Source organism: Balaenoptera borealis, assembly GCF_965194805.1.
Source record: "Balaenoptera borealis genome assembly, chromosome: 12".
NCBI lineage: Eukaryota > Metazoa > Chordata > Mammalia > Artiodactyla > Balaenopteridae > Balaenoptera > Balaenoptera borealis.
Genome location: NC_138869.1, coordinates 33,851,740 through 33,867,993, shown reverse-complemented (window position 1 = coordinate 33,867,993; position 16,254 = coordinate 33,851,740). Strand labels below are relative to the sequence as shown.

The 16,254-nt window shown below is 43.5% G+C and overlaps 2 protein-coding genes across 19 annotated transcripts in view; one reads left to right on the top strand and one right to left on the bottom strand.

Annotated features, from left to right (window-relative positions):
* Positions 1-16,254, bottom strand: part of FHIT (fragile histidine triad diadenosine triphosphatase) — a 1,491,711-nt gene that overhangs the window by 21,312 nt on the left and 1,454,145 nt on the right. For all 13 annotated transcript variants that reach the window (XM_082344847.1, XM_082344840.1, XM_082344849.1 and 10 more), the window contains one exon: positions 1,972-2,078. In XM_082344847.1, the coding sequence (XP_082200973.1) occupies positions 1,977-2,078 (102 nt within the window). In that variant the 3' untranslated portion in view covers positions 1,972-1,976. The remainder of the gene's footprint in view (positions 1-1,971; positions 2,079-16,254) is intronic.
* LOC309606950 (uncharacterized protein) overlaps positions 1-16,254 on the top strand; it is a 757,417-nt gene that overhangs the window by 665,958 nt on the left and 75,205 nt on the right. The gene's annotated exons all lie outside the window — the stretch shown is intronic.

Sequence of the window (16,254 nt, the reverse complement as noted above, 5' to 3'; positions counted from 1 at the left end):
CAGGTTACTACTGTGTACTCACTGGCCCCACTATCCCTCCTGCTCTCATTCCTCTGACTGCTGGGAGAACTGAAGGTGATTTGTTTTGTCTGTATCAAAAGACCCTTAAAGAGAGAGGTTAATGTTAGTTCATTAAGAAACCCACAGGCTCTCTGGCAATATAGTCTGTGTGACAAGTTAAGGTGAATATCTCTCTAGCAAGACTTATGAGGCAAGTTGATTCACCTGGCAGACAGGGGAGTTAGGTCTCAAGGCAAGACAGAAGCAAAAGCTGACAAAGCGTACAGGAAACTTGGGTAAGAAGTTTAAATTCTCTTAAACAGTCTAGAAAACACATTGTAAGATAGAATCCTACAATTCAGCCAGCCTCAGGAAAAGCCTGGAGCTTTCTTGCCTCTCCCTGAAAGTGCCCATTACATAAGAAACCCAAAAAGAAAAACATTCAGCCTAGAAAGTTGAGTCTGAAGAATGGTGACCGCATTTGAACAGGACACCCCAAAATGACACACCGGCTTTCAGAAGAGGAACAGAACAAGGCTTGCATTCATGCCCATAGGCCTATGTTCTTAGGTAAACTAGCTTGATCCTAAGGGGAGGTGGAGGAGAGAAAGGGAGAGATGAGAAGGTGAACAGCAGTGGAAAAGGTTAAAAATAAAATATCAAAGACAGCTTCTGCTACCACCACGCTATATCCCTTCAGGCAACTGGGTGCAGAGCTGACAAGCCAGTGACATGGGAGAATGAAATAAGCTTTCTAGAATGCAAGGGCCTGAGCACACAGCATATGTGAACAGTAATGGAGGGGGGGAGGTAGTTGACACTGGGTCTTTAAAGAGGAGGTGGGGAGAGAAAGACCAAGAGATGCACATGTATTTTAAACTCACCAAAATAGACTTACATTTCCAAATGAAAACATAATACTACAACCGATGTGTCTTCTAGCTAAAAATCATAATCACCAAGTGGTTGATACAATTTGACACATAATTCAGCTGCTACCAGTATTTGTTCTATAATTGCATTTTAATTTGTATCTGATCTACTTCAGCTGCTTATAACATAAACACATTCACACAAGACCAGATGAAGCAGACAATTTTAGAAAAGAAAAACAATTTAGAGGGGAGGCTCTTTATCTGGGGTCCATAATCCCTAAGGAGGTTTATTAACAGGGGTGCCAGATAAAATACAGGACCCAGATAAATTTGAATTTCAGAAAACGAATCATTTTTTTTTACTCAAGGTAGGCCCCAAGATTTCATGGGCACCCTCTTTATTAAGACATTTCAGAAGATGCATGAATCCCTTGACATTGTGTAAAAATTTGGAAAGGAGATTGGCTATAGCTTTCTATCAGAGTCTTAAATCTGTGATCTCCCAATAGTAAAACATCATTAATGGAAAGAGAGAATTCTCTTTGCCTGGCCTGAGCTTCCTGGCAGCCAAAGCCAAGGGGCCAGTTTACCAAATAGCAGCCAGGAGAGGAGGCCCAAGTGAAAGGAGAGCCCGCCTGGGTGCGGCTGAGCTGGTTCAGGGCTCCTTGCAGCCTGACAGGAATCTGAGAGCTGAGCCTGAGGGCAATGGGACTCCCTGGAAGGGTTTTGATTTTTTAAAGGATCGGGTTTGCCTCCCTTACAAACGATCTCCAGCTGCTCTGTGGCGATTGGCTTGCAGAGGGGCAGGAATGGAGAGGACAGCGGACAGAGGGGACAAGGGCCTGGGGTGGGCTGGAAGGAAGGGAACAGACCGGAGCGGTATGTAGAAGGTGATGGGGAGACGGGAAGAGAGACCCAGAGATTGGACCAAGTGCCGCAAGGGTCAGGGTCCTCTCCACTTGGGCTTTAATGTTTGTGCAACCACCACCGTAGGAAGCGGATGCGGCTGCTTTTCTGCATCCGCATTATTTCTTGAGTGAGGCTCTTGCGGGGGGCGGGGCTCTGAGCGATGATGAAGTGAACGTACAGTCTTTACCTGCGTCACTGAAAGTAGCCCCGCAGCGCCGCAGCTTCGGCTGCCATCTCCTCCTCCGATCTCCACAAGGTTGGGGAGTCCTCCTTCTCTTTGTCATGTTTCTGGAGCTTTGGAGAAGAAAACTAGGCTCATTAATAGGCCCTTGGGATCTCCGTGAACAAGTCTTGGGGGAGCGGCCGAACAGCATTCGCAAATCAGAGGCCGGGGGCGCGTGTGTCTTTCTTTTCATTGTATTAGTTGCCAGAATTTGAAAATGGGGAGGTTTTGTGTACAAATCCACAGTTCCAGCTTTTGTAATACAATAACTAGATTAGGCTGCTACATGTGGTCCCTTCACCGCCTTGTAATTATCTGCTGAGGTTGGGAGTGGGCGTCACAGACGGGGGACATCCTGCCATTTACCAAAACCCTCACCGCTCTCGAACATTGCGCTTGGCCAGCATCGTCCATTCGTTTTACTTCCCAGACGCTGAAGGCATTACGTTTGCCACCTACCCACAATCGTTCCCCAAGCTGGCCTGGGGTTTACGTCCTCTTCTCTTCGGCTTAGCCTCTGTTATATAAGCTCTGAGCAGTTTTGTTCAGCGAACCAAAACAGCCCGGGCTAATTTATGAGAATAATAAATAGAAGGGCCATGAGTACTGAGTAAGAAATAAAAGAGTACATGCATTAAAAGAGGCTTCAAGCAGGCAAACGGTAAAAAACAAAGAAAAACTAAATAAAAAATTAAATGAGGAAGCATCAAAAAATTAACAGTTGGTCTTAGACAAAGGAACCCTTTTAAAATCCTCTTCAGATACCCATATTTATTTAAAAAACATTTTGTATATGTCTCAGATTTACATATTGAGTGAATAAAATTTCAATTCTATCAGAGAGAGAGAGAGGGTGTTGTCAGAACTCTCTTCTTTAGAAGAGTTCAGTTTTTCCCCTTAGTCTCCTATTGCAATTTAGTTTTATTAACTAAATTTGTTATTCCTGTGCGTGGCTCTAAACACTGTAAAATGCTGAGGGTATAAATTCTTACAGGAGGCACAATGTACTATCTCGTGTTAAGTCATTTGAGGAGATTGAGGCAAACTAATAGCACCAATGGTAACTAGTATTGGTGATGTAAAGGGCGGTTCCTTCTTCCTGTATTATTTCCTTGTGCATCATTTCATTTAATCCTTACAATACACAAGGCAGGCACTGCTTCACTCCTCACCAAGGAAGAAACTGAGTTCCGAGGAAGTTCATTCACCTATTGGAGATCACCCAGCAAGGAGCAGTAGTGCCAGGGGTGTCCCTGGCAATTTTTGCCTTTTAGTCTATCCTGGAGCAACTGCAGTGCCACCAAAGAGTGAATAGTTCCCCAGATCCTGCTCCAGCTCACCGGGTACCGTCACCCAAAAGCCAGATCCTTTGACAAAGGATCTTGCCGACTCAGGAAAAAAGCCTCACGACTAAAATAGTGGAGTTTGCTATTTCAGGCCCAACTCACTCTCCCTCTAACCCAGAGACCCCACCCCCCACCCCACCCCAGCAGCTTGCAGCAGATGGAGAAATGTCCCCATTATTTCAGAGCAAACTTTGATACAGAAGGCAAAACAGTGAGGGAACGATAGCCTGGCCCTCCAGCTGAGCACTATTTCTACTCGGCGTAAGTTTGAGCCTAAATGAGGTTCATTAGCATATAACCAGGACACAAATATGTTTATGAGGGTCATGGATCTTCCGCTCAGAATCTGGCTGCCAGCACGCTGGTTTTACGTTTTGCCACATAGACTTAATTCTCCTTAGTGGAAGAAAACCACATTAAGAAGTCATTTCCCTCCTTGCAGAAGCAGATATACGCAATGGCTACAGGCGAGGCAAACGGGATTGCTATTTTTCTACTCAGGAGCTAATTTTCATTTTGATACTACCTTTAGGTCTGTTATAAATCCATCTTGTAACAATTCAATAGGATGACAAAGAACGATGCAAAGCCCAGAAAATATGGCCTTCCCACTTGTGGTACTGCCGTCGGAAGACGTTGAAATCCAGCATTAAGTGGTCTCATTACACAGATCGTACCAGATGAACGCAAAAAATTTAGGGCCTGCAAACGTTAATGCCTCCTTGGTTATTAGGTTCCCGTCTGCTATTGTCATATGCCTTACAGATGGCAACGTTGTGCCAATGCTTATAAGTTGTCTATGGGAAACAGGAAATTAGTAAAACAAAAACTAATTGTATTTGCAAAGCTCTGTTGTATATGGTTTTTAAAACTTAGGGGTTTCCCTCCTAAAAGCCCCAGATGGAAGCATGTGGCTTTCCTTAGAACAGCTGTGCTCAACCCCGGCTGCCCACTGCAATCACATAGAGAACTTTAAAAAATACAGATGCATGGCTCCGCCCCAGGGATTCTGATTTAATTGGTCTGGGGGGCAGTCTGGGTGTGGGGATTCTTTTCAAACTTCTCAGGCACTTGCTCTTGAGAAGCAGTGCATTTGGGAGAAGTTTGTGTGTATACACAGAGGCCATACACGTAACAGAAATAATACCTTTGCCTTTAAGCCCGTTGCCTGCGACTCAATCGACAGTACGGAGGCTTTCCTTTGCAAACCCTGCTCTGGAACTGTAAAAAGGGAGTAGTAAGAGGTGTGATTAGTGATGTGCGTGACACGCAGTAAGAGGTGCTGAGTGTTTGCTGCTGCTGCTACCATGACTATTATTATCATTATTATTGTTATTAGAGGCTGGATATACTGTCCCCTGACAGTGACCAATGACCAACCCACAGAGGTTGTTTCCATGGGTAAAAGTGCCTTTACCATCTTCGTGGTTTCCCAGTGACCTTTATCTTTTGGACCTTAACTACTGTGTGAAGGGATTAACAGCCATGATCAGAATTCAAACCAAACCAAACTAATCTAATGAGACATTCAAGTCTGAGGAGGAAATTTAGCTCCTTCAGCCCTAAAATACCAGCAATAATTCCTACCTCTCAGAGTTGTTGTAAGAAGTGACTGAAGTATTACTGGAGGCTCCTGACAGGTAAAGGTTAAGGTTCTTAAAGTAAAAAGCATGTGGTGAAGGTCAAATGCAGTCAGAATTACTCCGGGAGCACAGCTGCCAGACTTAGCAAATAAAAATACAGGGCACTCAGTTAATTTGTTTTACTATATCTCATGCAGTATTTGGGACATACTTACACTAAAAAATATTCATCGTTTATCTGAAATTCAAATTTAACTGGACATCCTGTATCTTATCTGGCAACTCAGTCTTGGAGACCCCTTAGGAAGGGACCGTAGGAAGTGCTTGGTTTTATTTCGGTTGTTCCCAAAACCACCTAGCTGTGAATCCTGGAGAAGATGGAGGAGACTGTCTGAAGGAAGGTCAAATTCAAGGCTAGCGTTTTATGCATTCTGGGGCTTATTATTATTTTTGCATGAAATGCAGAGGAAGTCATTAGCACTGTTTAAAATCCACGGCTCGTCTGTCCTGAGATGCACAGTTTTTCCCATTTTAACATATCTGAAATCAAAGCATGTCCTACTATCAATGGTGTGTCATAATTTAATTGGCAGTGTTTTTCTTTCTTAGTAGTACATAAAATAACAGTAGTTCTTTCAACTAGGGTGCCTGGGATTCAATGCTGTATAGTTCTTCATGTCTTTCCTCCCTGCTGTGAGGCCACAGAAGTTAAATCATGAATATGCTCAGCACCAAGGCTGATGTAACATCTATTCCTTCCCTTCTCCTTATGCAACAGCAAGAGTTGAAACTCTTTTCAGAAGCGTGGTTCTTTGAGGAAGGCTCATGCCAAAGTTACAAAGTTTGCAGAAAGTCGAACCAAAGTCTTTATTCACATTCCACAGAGGGAAGTCTGTGATGGCTCCTCGAAGTGAATTCTATTTCTATACCGCTTTGAAAAGAGATTAAAAAAAAAACCTGTATCTGCAGTCATCCTGCTTTATCTGCCTGAAATGATTTTGGGGGAAGGTAGTGTTAACAGGATTTCTGATTGAAGTACTGATACGTGTCGATTTTGACACTGTGCTACTTCCCGTGCATTGAGTGTATTCTCACGAGGCATGTGGGGCAATGATTAATTCCCTGATGTAATGCTCAAACTGCCTTGACTATTGACATTTTTATAGCTCTGTAATGGAATACAGTATGAGGAATGATTCGCAATAATTTAAATGCTTTTATCAGAATTTAGAACTAACCTGTAGTAAAATGCCAAATTATCTTCAAAGAGCAGAAAAACAATTTAAAGCCACTTCTCAAAGAAGCCAGTGGCTGAATATAAACTTGGGTGGTGGTCTAAAATTCATCAATATCTTTCATTGTTATTAGTTTTGTAAAACAACATAAAGAGCAGAGAGTTTAAACCGTTTCTTACAGGTTGATCGTTCTGCTCAGACAGGTGTTTATATAAAGTATTGCAAGGAAAATAATTTCAATGGGAAGTAAATCCTCAATTTTTTTAGATCTGACCCTCTGTTACTGCTTTCAATTTAGCCAACAGGCCTTTGTTGAGCACATGATAAACTCCAGGCACCGTTCTAGCTCTTATGAAAGCTATAAAGATGAATAAGACAAAAACCTTTGCCTTCTGGGGTCTCACCACCCAACAGGGCAGACATTCATACACACATCATTTAGTCCAAGTCAGTATGGTATAAATACCGGACTAGAAGTTCTATCATAGTGCTCTCAGGATATCTGGGGGAGACAATAATTCTTACTGGGGTAGGGTCTGCGGTTGACTTACAAAAATCAGGATTTGCACTGGCTTCAAAGATGGTGATGGGATTTTTAAGGACAGGGTTGTTCTGGGCAATGGGAACAGCTTCAGCAAACACAATGAGGTATCTGCCAGCTCTCCTGTAACCTGTGCCCATCGCCAGCTTCACCCTCCTCTGGTACTACTCTTTCTTTCGTGACGAATGCTGCCCTGGTATCCTAGCCATGCCTGCCCATCTATCAGAGTTGTTGAGAGAGCTGAAACTTAGTTGCCATTTTGAGGAGCTTTAACATTCCATTGCTGAAAGAAGGGACCCACACCCCAGTGGCCCAAAAGATGGCCTCCAGTTCTACAGTTCAAAACTGCAAAAAGTTTTGAACCCTATTGAGAAAGATATTCCCGCCCCAATCACCTTTCAGTCGTCTGAGTAATCAAAAAGCAAGTCTCCATCAGTATGAGCTTGTCCTGAACATGGTACCAGTGTGACCTCTAACAGAATGAGAGGTGCCATCCAGACTCTAGCTAGAATATAAGACTGTTTTATTTAGATCTTATTTATTTGAGGCTTATCTCCCATTTATAATGCCATCTCAAGTTTCCTTTTAAAGTAAATCTAAGTTAAAAATAAGAGTCAATTTAGAAAATATATTAAGTAAAAATGTGGGACATATGGCATTAAACATGGCATTCACCTTGGGAGATGGTCCAGAGGTGGGAACTGGAGCGGAGGTGGGGGAAGTGACGGCAAACGTGAAGCTTGGGCCTTTTAGAACACGCGACAGCCATGTGGGCGTGGTGGTTTTTATTGAGTTGAACAGTAGAAGGCTCCAGAATTTTTTTTCTTTTTTATGACAGATGCTTAGAAGTCAAAATAATTTCATATGATAAGAGCTCTGAAGAGAATCAGAGCAGAGTGACGTGCAGGGATGGTGGAACTTTGGGGGAGGGGGTGTCTGGAGCAAGGCCTCATGAAGAGGTGCCATTTCAGCTGCGACATGAGCAATGATTAGAGGTCCATGAAGCAAAGGGCTAGGAGGACAGCAAGTGGAGGGCAACCTGGAGGGAAAAGGAAGCTTGGCATCTGAGTAACTGGCTGGAAAAGTAATTGCGGGAGATAGCAGGTCCCTTACAGCTGGTGGGGATGGCTAGGAGGTTTGGATTTTATCTCTGGTGCAGTGGGAAGATATTAAAGGGCTAGAAGCAGGGAAGTAAAAGGACCAGAATAACTTTTCATAAAGAATAGCCTGGCTGGGGTATTAGAGGGAGACAAGCTAGTGCAGCAGCCAGAGAAGAAGTGGTGGGAGCTGGGAGGCTCACGAGGAAGGGGTGGAGCGGGGCTCAGGTGCCCACAGTCAGTGTGGTGGTCGGTTAGTGCAGTGTGTGCAGTTAGTGACAAGGCTCGGCCCCTCGCTGTACACGGACCTCTGCGTCTCATGCTTCCTTCCAGGCACTCTGTAAAGCACACATTGATCCTGGCTCCCCTGCTCAAGGCTGCTCTGAACCAGTGTGAAAAATCACTCCGTTTCTGCTCAATATGTGCAGAACGCTTCCCAAAGTCCCGAAGTCCCTAAGAACCCTTTCTGGACCATTTAGATTGGCACTGAGTTATATTTCATGATCTTGATGCTGTCTCACTTTCTCTGTCTCTCTCATACACATACAGCCAGCATCCTTTGAGCACATATTTTGTCCCCAAACACCAAATGTCCTTTCTCTAAGTACTGGTTATTGAGCAGATTATCACCACTTTGGGCTTTCTTGGTGTCCTAATGAATCACCTCTTGCTTTCACTTGAGGCAAAAAAAAAAAAACGACTTGTGTCATCAACCTCTTGCTGCCAGCCACTTCTGCTTCTTTAGAACCCTGAGATTCTTCAAATATTTCTTTGGGCAAAAATATGTTCATTTCCTCCCTTCTTTCTCTCCATGGGAGGGATCCTGTGAGCTGAAACTCTGGACTAACCACTAGATTACTGCAACCAAATTACCTGCATTTCCCTCTGTTCACTGTTGAGTTTCCATAGCCCAGTTCTTTGCCCTTTATGGAGAGAAATTCTGGTAATTGATGGAGCATTCATCATTTAATTAGTTGCCAAAGCTTTGACTTGAGCCTAACTTGCTTGAGTAGAAGCAAAAGTTTTTTTAGTGCTGCCGATGGGGCCAAAATGCTGAAATAAGCTATTAATTAATGACATCCTACTTTCAAGGAGTGTAGAGTGTTGATGTTTAAGAATTTGTAACCCCCCAAACTATTTGCCAAACCGCTGTACTATAACAGAACCCAACTGCTTATCCGATTATCCATTAAAGTATCACATTGTCAAGCCGATTGCCAAAGCGGCAAATGAGACTGCCAGCATCACAATTTGGACGAGATACTAGTCAACTGACTAAACTGTGAATGGTCGTCAGAGCATCCCATACACCCTAATAACCTGTACAAACCCAGGTGAACAATTCCGGTTTGCTGGGGTGCACACCTGCCATCAGAAAATCGCTTTAATTGGTGGGACATTAAAGTTTGCAGTTTTCCATCAGAAGCTTGTTAGGAGCAGTTCAGCCAAAAGCAACTGTGGCTTCTGGCCCTAGGCAGAGGTGATTTTAATTAAAACATCAAAGGGGTCACTTCCGGTCAGGGGAGCGAGCCATGAAGCTAACCTGAAATGTGCATCTGAGAAGGGAGGCCCACCTGGATCTGCCGTGCTGCCGGCCACCGTCTAGAACTTCCTGACAGCGTGACATCAGGGCAGTTGAGGAACAGGACTCAGCAAGGGGGCTGTGAGGGAGCACTAGGGGTTGATATAGGAGTCGCTACATTTGAGAATCATCAGCATAGACAGAGTGAAGGGCAAACTCGGCTTATTCTTAGGACACCCCACTGCTAAAATTTTCCTCATAGCTTACTACAGTGAGCTTCATGTTTATAAGGGATGAACCTGATCCTACCTAATAGTGGGGTTTAGCATTTCAGCTGACAATGCCATTTACAGCGGTAACCTGGCTGCGAGGGTTCCGTAGAGAAATCAATCGCACTCACCCAGGAGTTCTTTGCTCTTCCAGTTATTAAAAAAAATCCCCCCCCCAAAAAAAAGCACTCAACAATAGCTGATTTGGTAACAAGCCTCCTGTCTAGTTCCCATGTTTATGGTAGAAATCACCAAATCACAGTAACATCCATCTTTGTATCCTCACTGCTTGCTGTGTCTGACACCCAGGAGTAGGTTTTCAAGAAACATTTGTCAGAATAGGTCTCTAAGTTACAGCTTCCCTCCCAACGTACTGGCTGTGCAAGTTCATCGTCCCCGTTTTCCAGATGAATCATCCAAGTCTCTTAGGAATGTAAGTCAGGAGAACATCGCAGGGCTAATTAGGAACAATCATTGGTTCGGATTAGAAATACAGTTTGGGGGCTCCTAGTGCACTCACTCAGGGATCCACTCTGAAAATTTTCCTTTGGTTAACATTTTTGAAAACATGGGTACTAAAGCAGTCCAGAAAAGAAAACCAAAGTTGCAACTAGAGATCAGCCTCTGAGCTGGGGTGCCTCCTCTGCGGGTGGGGGGCGGGGGAGGGGGGCAGTTGTCTCCCAGGGCAGTTTTCAGTAAATAATTGCTGGTCACGGACGCCTCGCCCCAGGCTCCACCCTATCTGAGTTCTCCTGGGTTTTCCGTGGGTAGGAAATTAGTGAAGTCGCAGGGACTAGAGATTTCTACCAGTTTGATTTCCTCAGGCCTCCTGTTTCTAAAAGCATGCTGTCACCGAGAAATGAAATGAAGCGCCCTCGGAAAGGGAGGTTTGTGATGAAGCAAACTTCAGAGAAGGAAGCATTTATTCAAAAAGCAATTTCCTCAGCCAGTCACGCTCTGTAAGCCTGTTTTCCCTCCATGTTTAGGACACTGGAGTTTGAACAAGAGAGTGTTCTCCTCCTTTCTCCCTAGAGTGAGGTCAACCTGTGGTACTCAGAATGAGGAAAGGGAAAACGCAAAGGGCCAATTTCAGGTTTCATTTGAATCTCCTGAACATTTTATTTTCTATTTGCTCCTGCTACAGTATGGCTTCTTTTTTTTTAAGGCGCCTTACAGAAACTTTAGAAGCATGGTCCAGGCGAGACAGCTTATCCCCAAAGAGGGTGCTAAGACAGTACACAACCAAAAATTCACCACCATAGACATGGCCTCAGAAACCTGCTTAACACAATGCTCCAGGCAACTACAACTGGGCCTCAAAATAAAACCCATTCGGAGAAGCTGAACTAGGTTAGGGGGTTGCAAATATGGGTCCCCCAAACACTGGAAACTCGTTTGTCTGCAGAACTCATTCGATTAATCAACAAGTAGTAAGATGTCTTCCATGTGCCGGCACCGTGCGTTGCACCGTGCAGTGGTAAGCAGGCTGGGCAAGGCCGAGTGTGTTCAGGAGGCTTACGTTCGAGGAGAGAAGGCAGGCAGTTAGCAAGGAATCAAGTCTATTACAACCATGAGAGAGAATAATAAAGAGAACTATCAGTACATGAGATGGTATGATCAGGGAAGACTGCACTGAGGAGGTGACAGTTAAAGCTGAGAGCGATCGGCAAGTGCCGACACCCAGAGAAAGACGGAGGTATCTGAACGGTCTCTGAACTGGCTGAAGGCCAGGGACTGAAGCCGAGTGAGGAAGCACCCAGAGCAAGGGCAAAAGAAGCAGGTGCTTCTCCCTCCCTGTGGGACCAGCGGCGCAAGTGCTGGAAGAGAAGAGGGATTGGATGATTCACTGGTCGCATCACCTTTGTTCAGCACCCATTTTTTTCTAGGCTCAGAAGAATAGCAATCGGGTGAAGACACAGGGAGTCCAGACTTGGCGGGGTGAAGGAGGGGAGGCCAGTCTGGCCTTTGAGCACGGGCAGTGCCGCTCCCTGGCTTGAGTTTTGCTTACTGGGTCTCTCCCTCACGTTAACATCAGGTCTTGCTAACGGGAAGCTTTCCACAGGAAAGCGGATGAGCAGCAAGTTATTTGCACAAGTGGTGAGCACCACGGAGCAGCGAGGATGCTGGCTGACCTCGGAAACTTCTCTCCGAATGTCCAGCATATGTCTGGCAGAGCAGAAAGAGCACCCCTAGCACCAGCCAGCCAGGTGCCTGGCACCGGGACCACATGTGGGCAGATGAGAAATGACTAACAGAAAACCTATATTCCAGGTGTGCTCACCACTCCGCTGGATTGGTCATGCTTCCTTCTTTATACAAGACGATTGTTCTGCCTCTGGTTATAAAACTGCACCCTCTGAAGCTGCTGTGCACCCCTCGGTAGTAACCTACCCTCCGTGACTTACAAACCCATTCATTTCTGATGGAGCTGTTCCAATGCCCTTCAAAGAACCTGGCCGGTGTACACTGCACAAACAAATTAGGAGCCAGCCTCTCCCAAAAGCCTCTCTCTATTTCATTTAAAAACCTTTAATGAAGACATAAAGCCTTGGATGCGGCTGGAACGCTAAGCTTACCAGGCATGACAACAGATCTTTGTCACAGAGGATTTCAAATGCCTTTAAAAACAAAAGAACAAAAAAACCCCAGAATACTCAAAAGAAACTGAGATTTCCTTGTTAATGGGCTCAGTTGTTCATTTTATATACCCTATAAGTGACCCTAATCCAGAAATCAGCACAGACAATGGAGATATAAGGCAACTGCAAACACACACACACACACACACACACACACACACACACACACACACACACACACACACACACACACAGCTTCGCCTGAGTGAAAAATTAAAATGCAATACCGGGCTCATGACTTTTTTGAAGCATCAGGCTAGAAAAAAGATACCCTCACCTTTTTCAGCTTCCTACTGTGCATCTCTCAATTATTTATTACTAAGATGATCAAAAGGCACTACACACACACACACACATATACAAAAATCCCAGGGTTGGCTCACATATATATATGGCTTGATTTTAAAATATTAGTATCTTTGATATTCCCATTAAAGCTGAAAATATTATTACTGGGAGTTATAACTTCATGTATGAAAAACCCATAAAAATCTTTTGAGAGTCCTAATCTTTTAATTAATCTCACCTCAGTGCAGCTCAAGGGTTTAAAGGAATTTGTTTGGTTGGTTTTAAAAGATAAAAGATCAGAATGCTTTAAAATAGCTTTTTGTAATTTCAGGTATCTATTTAAAGGTCCAGAAACGAATATTCGAAAAAAGCTTGGTTCTAGAATCAGGATTTAAAACACGTATTTAAAGTTCTCTGGTCCAAACATCATGTGACATCTGTATCCCTTCTGCCGTATTGCTGCCAAGGGGCGGTCATGCCCTGCCTTGAATGTTCCAGGGATGGACATCCTACAGTCCTCAGACAGTCGGACCCTAGTTGACAAGCTGTGCTAGGAGACCATCCTTCCTCACCCTGAGTCTAAATCTCCCTTCCCCCAACTTCTACACATAAGTCCTACCATCAGCTCTTAGAGTCACACCACACAGGATCAAGTTAATGTAAAGATACTACTTTTGAGTACTGATGAATTTGAGCTATACCTAAATCTGGCAATACTGCGGGCTAGAGAGGACATAAACCCTCAGGAGTGCTCTGGCATTGCCTGTGAGAGAATATATTGAAACAACCTTTTGGGAAACAGTTTGGCATTATCTCCTAAAGCTGACATTCACAGTACCCTAAAACCCAGCAATACTACACCCAGGTATGTACCCGAGAGAAATTCTTGCCCACATATATGAGACTCTTCAAAGTAGCTCTGATTAAAACAGCAAAAGCCTGGACATGGCCACTTATTCAGAAAGTAGATGAATAAAATGTGATATATTCATATGATGGAATATTACACAGTGATCGAAATAATTGTTTGATAGAGACAATTAGCCCATATGGACTAATCTCAATAACATACTATTAAGGGAAAAAAAAATTCCCAAAAGATATTATGCAGCATGATACTTTTTTATAAAGTTGAAAAGTACATATTTTTGAGTTGTTTTTTAGGAATGCATAGAGATGCCTAAAACTAGGTAAAAAGGAGTAAAGGAATGGGGACCATGGGATTCAGGGTGATGGACAACTCAGTATGGGGGAGGGTGGGGAAAAGATGGGGTATAGTCTTATCACATGGTTGTAGGATAAGGATGTGGTACATACCTACAATGTAATATCAGCCATAAAAAAGAACAGAATAATGCCATGTGCAGCAACATGGGTGGACCTAGAGATTGTCATACTGAGTGAAGTAAAGTCAGAGAAAGACAAATATCATATGATACTGCTTATATGTGGAATCTAAAAAAAGGGTACAAATGAACTTATCTACAAAACAGAAATAGAGTCACAGATGTAGAAAACAAACTTATGGTTACCAGTGGGTAAGGGGGGGTGAGAGGGGTAAATTTGGAGATTGGGATTGACATATACACACTACTATACATAAAAGAGATAACCAATAAGGACCTACCGTATAGCACAGGGAACTCTACTCAGTACTCTGTAATGGCCTATATGGGAAAAGAAGCTAAAAAAGAGTGGATATATATATATAACTGATTCACTTTGCTGTATAGCAGCAACTAACACAACATTGTAAATCAACTATACTCCCATAAAATTTTTTTAAAAAGGAAAATAAATAGTAGCTTTTGTTTTGAGTGATGCGTGTGAAGATACGCATTAGCCATTAAAACATAACTACTTAAATAACTATATGAAAGCAGGCCGTGAGTGAAAGCAAACAAAGTTGACCATCCTCGGGCAACACTTAGAATTACACCACAGGATGACTGTAATTTCCCTCACTATGGAAATCCAGCTTCCATTCTGAGACCCTCCATAAGAATTACAACATAGTAGCACTTGCCATGTAAAAGCACCGAAGTTATTAATTGGATTCCAGATGTCTAAAATTGATGTATCCCTTCACTGAATCCCCACCCCCACCCCAGGATCTATTTTGGATATATCACTCCACACAGTATGCTGTTCTTAATTAAAACTGCTCTGCCTTAAGAGCTTTATGTCTGCGAGATAGTCATCCAAACAAACACTCTCCCCTCCATAGATTTGCTCCTATGTCCTATCTCCGAAGCAAAAGTAATACTTGCCTGGATTTTAATAAACATGTCTGCAATAGTAATATAAATTTCACATGCTTTCTACATTTCATAATCTCTCTTAGTGCTTTTCTTTATGCTGATTGCCACGCCAAGACTGTATTTTGAGGGCTTTGTAGCAGCTCTATCTCCATTTCTGGTGCCCACCTTAGGGGGCAACAAACAGTATGCTGATGGCTGTTTAGGTAGGAAGCACAGACATGATGTTGAAAAAGCCATTTAATATCCAAGCTACTTTATTCCTCTCCTTCTTTAATTTTTGACTTTGACTCCAGCTCATTGACATTAGACTGAAGCATGGTAGCCAATTTATCAGTCCAAGATCTGCGAGTGTTCCTAATTGGTTACTCAGACGGTGTCTACCAGATGCCAAAATTAAAAATTTTAAAAATCAAGCAAACTAATGTTTCGGCACCCAAGAGGCAAAACAACCTGCTGAGGGACTAGTTCTTTCACTTTGCAAATGGTTATTCGAGCCTTGGGTGGAGAGGCGACTCAATCTACTTATAAAAGGAGTCAGATTTGGGACTTAATTCTTCAGCCAAAAGGCAGCTGAATCAGGAGGAACAAACACGGCTCTTTGGAAAAGGAACCCCTGTCTGTGGCCGAAGGAGAGATGCTCTTGGTCCAATACTAGGGGCCCTGCTGCTCTAGGGAAGTGGAAAACATCAAAGGATGGGAGCCCAAGAATCAAGATGGCATAATTTTGTTGTTGTTCTACTACTTTTTTTTTTTTTTTTTTTAATTGATGGAACTCTAGTGAGTGCTTCCTAAGCGCCAGGTACATAGATGATCTCATTTAATCCTTTTAACAGCACCTACCTCATGGTGCTGCCATCTCCGTTTTCAGATGAGGAAATTAAGGCTCAGAGATGTGATCTTACAGCTCATGGGTTGTGGGACTTCAGGGCCCGCTCGCTCAACCTGCATTCCCTCTCTCATAAAACAGTGCTGAACATTTGCTAAGCAATAGGGATCAGGTTGAAGTATCTCCATCAAAGCACTTTTGTGAGTGGAATCTCCTTGGATCAACTTTGGGGTAGGTAGCGGCACAGTGTCATCGTCCCCATTTTACAGAGAAGGAAACAAAGGTCGAGAGAGATTAAGTGAATTGCTTGAGTCTTCTGCAGTCTTGAACTGAAAGCCTCAACATGTTTCTCTACTAAAAATGACCTTCGATTAATAAATAACAGGGTGGCCTGCCTCTAGTTTCTGAATTGGAACATCACAACTGAAGAAGCATGTATTGGGGGATCTCTTATTAAAAAACAGAAATTAAATTATAGGCGATGGGTCAGGGCACTTTCAGCTCAGTCTTTTAACCCTTGCCATCTGTGCTCGGTCCTGAGTTACTGGTCCTTGACCCGGCTTTCTTGGAATGATAGGCCCTCATTTACCATTTCGCCCTCATTTACCATTTCACCCTCATCTCTCAACCCTTCACACTG